The sequence below is a fragment of the Python bivittatus genome, unplaced genomic scaffold (genome assembly GCF_059951505.1).
Source record: "Python bivittatus isolate LINGU-HERP-01145 unplaced genomic scaffold, Pbiv_v1 ctg000430_np1212, whole genome shotgun sequence".
Classification (NCBI taxonomy): Eukaryota; Metazoa; Chordata; class Lepidosauria; order Squamata; family Pythonidae; genus Python; species Python bivittatus.
The window spans coordinates 2,035,130-2,045,586 of NW_028277071.1; the positions used below are offsets into that span (position 1 = coordinate 2,035,130).

At 36.5% G+C, this 10,457-nt stretch overlaps 1 protein-coding gene across 1 annotated transcript; it reads right to left on the reverse strand.

The window, feature by feature from the left end:
• Positions 1 to 1,674: 1,674 nt before the first annotated feature.
• On the reverse strand, positions 1,675 to 8,884 carry LOC103065027 (vomeronasal type-2 receptor 26-like). The gene is made up of 6 exons (XM_088144085.1): positions 8,673 to 8,884; positions 7,431 to 7,605; positions 6,388 to 7,248; positions 5,059 to 5,288; positions 3,615 to 3,739; positions 1,675 to 2,576 (listed from the first exon to the last, which is right to left on the reverse strand). The coding sequence occupies exons 1-6, from the start codon at positions 8,882 to 8,884 to the stop codon at positions 1,675 to 1,677; spliced, it is 2,505 nt and encodes an 834-aa protein (XP_088000211.1).
• Positions 8,885 to 10,457: the final 1,573 nt, after the last annotated feature.

A 10,457-nucleotide genomic window follows, 5' to 3' on the forward strand; every position in this document is an offset into this window, starting at 1 on the left:
GTGGCTGATTTTTCCCCACATCTCCAACTGATATTTCTGGATTTCCACTTGGAACTCATTGATCATACACACACACACACACACACACACACACACACACCAGCACTGGCAAGGCATGCCACAGTATATAAATAGAAAGCAAACCCTATCCCATTTTAGCACTGATGTTGTTACCTAGCCGGGTAATGAAACGTTTGCAAGAAAAGAACCAAGCTCAGAGAACCCCAAGAACTCCATATATATATAATTTCTACCTGACAGGATAAAAAATTCTGAGGATAGCTTTCCAGCCCTCAACCCACCACCACAGAACCTACATTTGGGACAAAAAAAAAAATCCTACTTACAAAACACTGCTTGACTAGATCAAGGTGGAACTGTACTCTGCCTTCTAGATTATCCTGCTGTTTTAGATCACTCCTTGTATTCAGAACATATTAACCCTAGTCAAATGTCCACTTCATACTAATGTGCACCCAGATAAAGCTCAGATGGCAATCTTGTGATGAAACATGGTTTATTTAATTATGTTTTTAATGAATTCCAGAAATGTATATCCTACTTTTCCACCTAATATACCGAAATAAATACATTATTTCCATTTTCTATATTTAGAAAATGAAAGCAACCATTTTTTAAAAAAAGAATCTAATAGCAATCTAAAATTATAGCAAAACAAAAATCCACAATGCAACTGCTAAAGTGTAATGTATAAATAGCAATGCATAATCAACAATGCATGAGAAAGGAGAGAAAGAGAATCATGAACACAGAACATTAAAAATTAAATTTTTAGAAGTAGTGAAATACCATTAGTGAGGGAGCAAAGCTGTGCACTGAGAAAGCCCAGGGAAACCTAGAAAGAACCTTCCTATGGAATCTTGTATAAACCTAGGATGGGGGCCATATGCAAGCAGGTGTTTGAGTTAGGTCACCCAATGACTGCAACTGCATTATTCCTGCTATCCCACTTGTGGAGAGAAGTTATATTGAAGCAAGGTAAGTCCAGCTTGCACTCAAATGACTTTTGTAGATCTGGAAGCCCAGAGTGATATTTGGCAAAATATGTGGGTTTTCATTTATTTATTTTACAGCAAATGCCAAAGCCAGGATATATTGGTAATTCTGTTCCAAAACCATTGCTTTTCATTCACTCTGAAAGGGTGTGCTCCAAACACCTTATTGAAAAGGCTTTTGGTTTGCTGAGTAGAAAGAAGATTCAGGAATATTGTCTTTTTTCTGGGGTCTGTGAAATAATTCTTTTGCAAAGCTTCAGAAGTAAGCATCCAGAGTATGCAGAATAAGTATTTCCTTGATTACTTAAGTGAAAAAAAAATCAATGTGGGTGTGTAAGGCAATAACAACAACTATTATAGTATTATCTATGGAGAGAGAGTTCAGGAGAAATCAGCAGAGTAGTTACAAAAGGATAATAACTTAGTGATAGATCACATACATAATATGAAGAACCTCATTGACATCTCCATATTTCTACATAGATGAGATAGCTTTTCTTCTTAAATCCAGATGTCTACCATCTTCTGTCAATAACATAAAAAGCAAAATATGTGACTGAATTTTAGACTTTATCTAAAAGTCTCAGTGGTAGAACTTTTCGATTCTCCAGATCTTGCATAAGTGTGTCCTTTAAGTTCAAGTTCCTCATATACTTTTTCAGTTCTTTCCTCTTCTTAGAAGAGTTTTGTTATTTACTTCAGGCCTAATCAAAATAATATAGCATTTGGGGAAAAAAATACAGCCCAGTAACCCAAAACTGGATGCTATGATGGAGAAGATCTCCACAGCTACCATATATTTCCCCTTTGTACTCAAGTAAGTGGGAATAAAGGACAACCAAACACTGCAAAAGACTAACATGCTGAAAGTGATAAATTTGGCTTCATTAAAACTGTCAGGCAGCTTTCTTGCTAGGAACGCCACTGTAAAGCTCATAACTGCCAAGGAGCCCATAAAGCCCAAGACACAATAGAACATGAAGACAGATCCTTCATTGCAGCCCAGGACAATTTCTGTAGCCATTGTCTGCATGTCAAAATCTGGGAAAGGGGGAGATATTGACAGCCATATAATACAAATGGTAACTTGAATAAATGAGCAACAAACAATAATGGAGGTGACCATCCTTTTTCCCAGCCATTTCCTCACCCCAGATCCTGGCTTGGTCGCCATGAAGGCCAGAACCACAAGGATGGTTTTTGCTAGCACTGAAGAAACTGCCACAGAAAAAATGATGCCAAAGGCAGTTTGTCGAAGGAGGCACGTTATCTTTTTAGGCTGGCCAAGGAATAGGAAAACACAAAGGAATGAGAGCAAGAGGGCAACAAGGAGAATGTAGCTGAGGTTCTGGTTGTTGGCTTTGACTATGGGAGTGTCCTGGTGCTTAAGGAAAATCCAAAGCACTATTACTGTTATGAGAGAAAAGGAAGAAGCAAGAATGACCAGACCGCTCCCTAAAGGTTCTCCGTAAGACAAGAAGCTCGTTGTTTTTGGAATGCATAAACTGTGTTCAGGATTCAAATACTGATCTTCTGGACACTGGAAACAGATATCCATATCTGAAAAAGCAGCCAAACAAGTCATTGAGGTTTCTAAGGTTTCTGCAAACAATGCTCAAATTTGTATGAATGTTCTGAACAAAACCTCTATAAGCCTTGTCATACTATTATATTCTTAAAATATCAAATGGATGCATGATTTACAAGCTTTGGCAGGAATGTATGATTATATACAGAAGCTCTCTCACTTCAGTACTCCATTTATATCCTCAGGCCAGTTGTTTTCATTCATGCTTGGATTATTTTTTCTGTTATTTTGTTGTTCTTTTCTTTTTAAAGAGATCTATGCATTGACTCTGCAAATTCCCATGTATTGTGGCCATTTGGTATATTTTTTTTAATCCCACAACAGGTGAAATGGATGATTCTGATTTGCTTTATTCCTGATTCAGCACCATCTGCAACTCTGCTTCTGATATATGAATATATGAAATGGCTAGTCAGCGGTCACTACCTTCTGCCTTTCTTTCCTGGCACGGGCACAGAGCACTTGCTGCTTGATTCTTCTCCTCTTAGGATGTGGTTGGCTAGGTGCTAGGTCTTTCCCTGTAACATATTTCCTGTAAATAAATCTCCTTTCTGTTATACTTATAAAACCTGCTTCACTAATCATTGGTCAGGTTCCCACTCTCAGGGGTGCTCCTATGCACAAATAAAACAGTTCAACCTCCTAAAAGGTTATGGGAAATCAATATGTAAAGAGGTTTCATAAAGGAGAGAGAACGGACAAGTCTTTTAAGCAGCTAAAAGAAGATTCTCCAGAATACAGAGTACATGAAAGCGGGAAGTTGTGTAGATATCCGGTATTGTTCAGCCACCTTGAAAATGGGTTACCAGCTGATTGTCTGCTGAGCCTTTGACACAAATGCTATATTGAATAATTTAGCCATAGCCTAAGCTCTGACTTAACTGAATAACTTAACTGCACTGTCTAAACTACTCCCAGAAAATCCACACATATTGAAAGTTAACTTTAAATTTATGATAAGAATCTCAAGGTTATCAAGATTCAATTGCTATGTTCTCTGACATCCATACCTGTTTGGTTTGAAATCTGGCCTTCTGGACATGGAAAACAATCATAGCAGCAAAATGGTTTGCCTTCCTTCTTTCTCTTGACAGAACCTGGATAACAATTCTCATTACACACAGAAAGGGGTAGTGCCTGTCCATAAATGAACAAGATGGTGTGTTTTATTTATTTAAAAATCATTCATGGCTTAAGTTTTGAAAGAGGTATCTACAAATTCTATGGCTGATGGGTTGATGTTGACCAAGTTCCACTTTCTCTGGATTTTGATATTGAATGGATTTCCACAACCATCTCTATAATTATGCTCTTTGATTTTAGAAATATCTTGAGTCATTAAATAAATGTGACCCCAGGAAGTAGGACTTTTGTCAAACATAGAAATATTCTACTAGGTGGGACTAGTTATAGACAAAGAGACTATTGCCTTTATTGGTTACTCTTCTATGATGATAAAGGGCATCCTTATATTTTTGTGTTCTCTTTTCATTGTCTTCTGCAAATTTACTCTATTTTTCATACTTCCCTAATTCATGCTGTACTAACTCAGCTAAAATTACTCAGATAAAAATATATATTTATCAACCAAGACTTTTATTTCTGAAGTTGTGTTGTTGGAACGATTTCCAAACCTTTGCAGTCCTGCAAAAATTGAAAGTTTTGAGATGAGGCTCTTGAAATTTTCAGAAAGCTCTTTACATGTGCTGAAATACATGGGAATAGGACTAGCACATCATCTTAAAGAAGCCACATTTTTTTTCTAGGCTTACTTATAAGAATGGAAAAAGACATGGCAGCTTTAATGAGTGAACTCATTTAAGCCACACTGTCTTTAATCAACTGGTTAACACACACACCAGTTGATTAAAGACAGTGTGGGTTAAATGAGTTCACTCATTAAAGCTGATATATATATATATATATATGTATATATATTTGTCTCCTGCACTTTTGCTCCTGCATGTTCAAAGCACTTTGTAATCATTTTCAAGACATGCACAGCCCTACTCGACATATTCACCTGACTCCCCAACTAAGGAATGGTTTGTCTACTCTAGGAGAGTTGCACTTTTATTCTGTCATAGCTCTCTACCAAATAAAAATACACAGTCAGATACATAATAGAGTTGCAGTTCTAATGTTGATCCAAGACATCTGAATCAGCCTTAAAAATTTGGACCATATTACAAAAAGAAAAGGAAACTTGCTATTGCTACTGCATTAGCAAAAAGCTATCATCACTGAATTTCTGAATGTTGAATTTGCTTTTAGATTTTTTTGCACTCCCCTGGTCTGGTTTCAATTCAGAGAAACCTTCTTGTCTATTTCTTGGAAAACATTTATTTCTTTTTCTTAAATCCAAGCCATGAAAAAAAGTCTATTTCCATGTCTCAACAGCATGTTTTAAATATTGTAAAATGTTGTCCATAACATATCTTGTGCCCAGATTTTTCCTGGTTAAACCCATTGGGCCATATAAGAGCATCTTCACAAATAGAGAACATTTGGTCTGATGGAGCTTTGGGATCTATTTTTCCAACTTTGATTCTTTGGAAGGACTGATTTGGGAATGTGATCCAATTGATAATATCAAATCCAGCCACGATTTCACCATTTTGGTCAAAGGAAACTTTTTCTGCAGCGCTGTTGTTAAATGAGATGCCTCTCAGAAAGTGATGGAGCTAAATCAGTAAATAAAATAAAATAAATTAAAATGTTAAAAGGCATAAAGATTTTAAAAAATCAGGTTAATTAAGCTGAAGCACTGAAATCCATAGGACCTGAGTTAGATGCTCTGTTAAGTTCCATTCATTTCAAGAGGCATGCCTTATTTAAGATTACACATGAACAAAATCCACTGAACATGTGAACTATATACCTTTCTTCATATTGCTTGTATAATTCAATTGTTTCAAATATGGGGGCACCATAGTCAAGGAATTCTTGGTGGTTGTGTAGTCAGAACAATAAAATAGCCAAGGTACAATGCCAATTACATTACAATAAGCAATATGTCATCCCCAAAATTAAAACACAGAAAAAAAATCAGAAAACACCAATGAAAAAGCCAACCAAAACAGATGGCAAGATATGTAGACCAAATGACAAACATCTAGTCCCATAGAATTAATCTGGAATTTGAAGGCACATTCCAATGATTAGAAATTTAGATGAAGACCAAATGGATACCTGCAAAAGATGCTGATTGAGAAAACCATCATCTCACTATTTCATTGTTCTAGCTTACAATGTGGGTAAGTACATGTGATAGAAAGCATACACCACAATATATCCAAACATTGCAAGTGCTAAAGGTATACCAGCTATGCTGCTTCTCATCATGGATGAAAAGGACTTTGCTAGTATTAACAGCTAGGAAACATGAAGTCAATGAAATGTAAACAAGACTTAGATACCAAAACACTCATCTTCGTAGAGATATAATATTTTCATTCATTCATTCATTCATTCATTCATTCATTCATTCAATTTGTATGGCCACCCAACTCACCTCAACTGTTGGCAGGATAGAAACAAATTGAAAATAATCATTAAAAATACATATCAAAACAACAAAACAATTTGGCAACCAAAGACTAATCAATACACTATCATATGTTCCTAAAGGCAGGTTCAGTCAGTATTCTGGGCCAGTGCCTGGGGGAAAAGCCCGTGTTATGAGCCTTACGAAAGGGCCTTTTACTAGTTCAGAAACTTGGGGTTGCCTGCAAAAATATTGTGAGCTGCTCTGATTTAGCAGGATAATAACTAAGTAATTACCTGCCATGAATATTGATTCAGATTCTTCCTCCTGCCTTTAACCATCATTGTTCTGTCTTGCAGTGTGGATGAAAGCATGTCATGTAAAGCATGTGCCACTGTATAGACAGCATTATAGATGCTGTAGCTGTGGCCAGTCATGCTCATTTCATAAACAGATTCAGGAAGAGATTCCAGCTTTTCTTTTCCCATGCACATCTTCTCATTTTGTTGGCCTTTTCCAGAGGTAGGGAATGAACAAAGAAATGCCTGCTCCCAGAAAGCCCTGATAAACCCATCTTCTTGTTCTGAGACAGGGTTTCTGATCTGAACAAACTGCTGGAAACCAAGAACTTCCTTTGATTGAACTGCAAATGACATAGCACCATGGAGAAAATATATGCCTGAATTTCTTTGAAGGGGTAATGATGTGAAGTCCATCTGAGCTGTCATAATCCAGACTTTATTCTTTATCTCTATTGGCCTATCTCCAAATGTTGAGAGATGGAGCAGCAGTCTCAAAACCATTATAGTATGAATTTCTCCATGGATGAACAAAATATTGGTAGTTTTCTCCATAAGAATATTTAAAGTTTCAAAACCTTCTTCAATCATCTGGTGGAAGCCAGTAAGATAAGTTAACTGAGGCAACTTTCTTACAAACTCAAAGCATATGCCTTTCTTGGAATAGGAGGGAAGCACATTTTGCACAAAGGTTTCTGTATTATCATCATCTAGAGTAATCACACCAATCCAGATCCAATGAAAATGAAGCAGCAATTGAAGGATCCCTTTGTATTGATAGTCCCCCTTTGGGAACATCTGATAAAAGACACCACTCTGCATTTTGTTATTCACCACTGCAGCAGATCCATATGCCATCTCACAGAAAAGAAAGAAAAGAGCAGATAAATCTCCAAAATTATATCTCTGTTTCAGTGTGCTGTGTACATTTAAATGTACAATGTGCAGGTCAAACTGTCTGCAGCTCTTTCAGGTTAATTACTGTTTCTAAGCAAATGAAGAGAACTTACTTCACTCTCACTTTCTGAACATCATCTTACCTGTGGAATCTTGTACAAGCAGAGGATGAGTGCCATGTGCAGAAAAATGTTAGCGCTTGGCCCCCCAATGACTGCTACCAAATTCTTCTGGATGTCACACTTATAATTAGGTATGAATCCTTGCAAGGAAAGAAGTTCCAACGAGGCATGAAGGGTCCAGCTTGCACTGAAATGGCTGTCGTAGATGTGGAAGCCAAGGGTGTCATTCGGTAAAATCGAGGGATGTTCATTGATCTCCTTTATGGCAAAAGCCAAGGCCAGGATGTGCTGGTAGTTATGAGTCAGGAACCTATGATGAGAATTATGAATTATCTGGAAATATATCTGCTATTGACAAAATGACATTATAAAATAATATATTTATATTTACCTTGCACTGAAAAAGGGAGAAGGAGAAGGAGAAGAAGGAGAAAGAAATGCTTTCACTCTATAACAAATCACATTTTATAGCCAAGTATCAGTAATCAGAACTGTTGAGATAAAAGTTTTATTCTGATCTTTGACTGAAATAAACATGAACTTATAGGTTGAGATAAAATGTTCACAGCAGACTGTATTAATATCTATGATGTACAGTTAATATGTATTAATTGTAGATAAAACTATACTTAACAGATCAGACAGACTCTTACTACTGACAGCTATCTGGTGAATTAAAACAAAAATAAGCTTATTCTAAATTAGCTTGCTGCAGTTCAGACTGCTAATATTCAGGATTCCAGCCACTCCACTTTATTTCTCTTTGTTTTTTTCTACTTTTCATCCCCAAATTATTTAGCATGTTGGGACATTAGAAATTAATGTTTTTTGAATGGTAACATCAGTGGTTAAAAAAGCTGAGGGGGGGAAATAATTTTAATGAAAGATGCAGAGAACAGAAAATGAAACTCTCAAATAAACTTTCTGTCCCTCTTGATCTCTTTGCAAGAAAGTAACTTGGGCCCCACAAAATGAGGGGGGAGGCATCAAATGTATATTTTATGATGTGAAACAATTGGAAGAATCAATATTTTCATTCAAAGCAGTAAAACGTATCCCAAATTGCAATACGAAGAATTTTTTCATGATGTTAGGTTCCACTTTCACTCCTGCTTATTAGGACTGCTGACTTTAAAAGACACTAAAGACATAGGACATGGTGAGAAGAAAAGGAGACTCATTGCAAGATTCTGCCCCTAGACCTCACCAAGTCTCAAAAAGGTCTTGAACATTTGGCGTTGTTAAGTAACAGCAATTCCTTACATGACTTCAGTGTTCAGATCTTGAGAAGGATGCCTGATAAATGTGATTTGCTCAGAAGGGATGTAAACCTGAGACATAATGCCACCAGTGATGAAGTTTCCTGACTTAATGTATTTGTGAAGAATAGGAAGGGGTTCACCAACATGGCATTTCATGTTAGAGAGCAAGCATACTGTCTGTGGCAGTAGTAGGAAGACCATAAATATCACCATTTTTTGTGACAGTGTCCTATTAAGACATCAATTCACACATTCCTATATTATCCAAGTGTCCCTCAACATCATGGACTAATTTGACTGATCACTTCTACACTTGAAGGTGAAATTTTACCATATAAAGTAGGATCTACGATGCAGATCTGGCTTGGAGGTGATAAATGGCCTTTCTAATAGTTGCATCAGAGTCTCTAGGCACTTGAAGAAAGGAATAAACAGTGTTAATTTGATAAGTGGGGGAGGGCAGATCTTCATATCTGCACAATTATAGGTTCTCTACAGTATTGCAGAGAAAATATTCTTATCATATCTTAGATGATATTCTGTGCACTCTCAATGGAAGATATATTTCCCATTGCAGGAAAGTTATAGTTCAAATTATATATATGGACAAATAACTTAATTTCCATTTCCTTTAGTCCTTTTTTCCCCAGATTTAAGTTCTTTTGACTGCAATTGATTGTATCTTTCCAGGTTTTTATTTATTATCTATTTTATTTATTATCTATTTATTATTTTTGTGAGTCTTCTGCCTAATATGTCACAGCAGGTGGCATTTTAGCTTGTCTTGGCTGAACTTGAAAGAGCTAAGCAGGGCGAGACTAGGTGGAAACATGGATGGGAGATCGCCAGGAAACCTCAAGGGTATAGAAAAAGTTGAAAAAGTTTCCCTGAAGAAGGCAATGGAAAATCACTTCTGAATTGTTACCAATACAACAACAACAAAAACATAATAATAATGAGTCCAGAAACATTGCTGTTTGTGTTTCAATCTGTTCATACAATATACAATGTTTTTAACATGTGTATTTCACAGGCAAACAACAAGAAGTATGTGTACTTTTTCCATTATTATGCATATTTCAGTGCATACTTTTCACTACATTACATTTTTTGGTGAGCATTTGGGATTGGAGAATCATATCATAAGTATTTTTTTTTTAAAGAGCTTTGTTTTATGTATTGGTTTGGGAGTGGGATATTAATGGGCTTTCCAGTAGACCCTGATGGAATTCTTGCTAAAGTAGAAATAGTGATTTGGACAAAGGAGCAGAAAAAAACAATAGAAATAGCCAGGGATTTCCTCACATATTTCCTCATTTGGGAATCAGGCTTGGTGGCCTTGAAAGCTAGAACCACAATGATGGTTTTGGCTAAGACACATGACACAGCAACTGTAAAGATGATGCCAAAGGCACTTTGTCGAAAGAGACATGTCATCTTCTCAGGCTGGCCAATGAACAATAGAGCACAAAGGAATGACAGCAGGAGAGAAATAAGGAGAACGTAAGTGAGATTCTGGTTGTTGGCTTTGACAATTGGAGTGCCTTGATGTTTAATGAAAATCATAAGCATCAGTGCTGTAATTAAAAAAAGTGAGAGTGCAAGGATGGTCAAACCAATCCCCAAAGGTTCTTTGTAAGACAGATAAGTGATTTTTTTCAGAAGACATCCATCTTCAGCATCATTTGGAAATTGTCCTTCTGGGCACTGAACACAGTCATCCATGTCTGGAAGAGAAAATATATATGAATAATGTAATTCATTTCAAACATCATTGTTGTTGTTT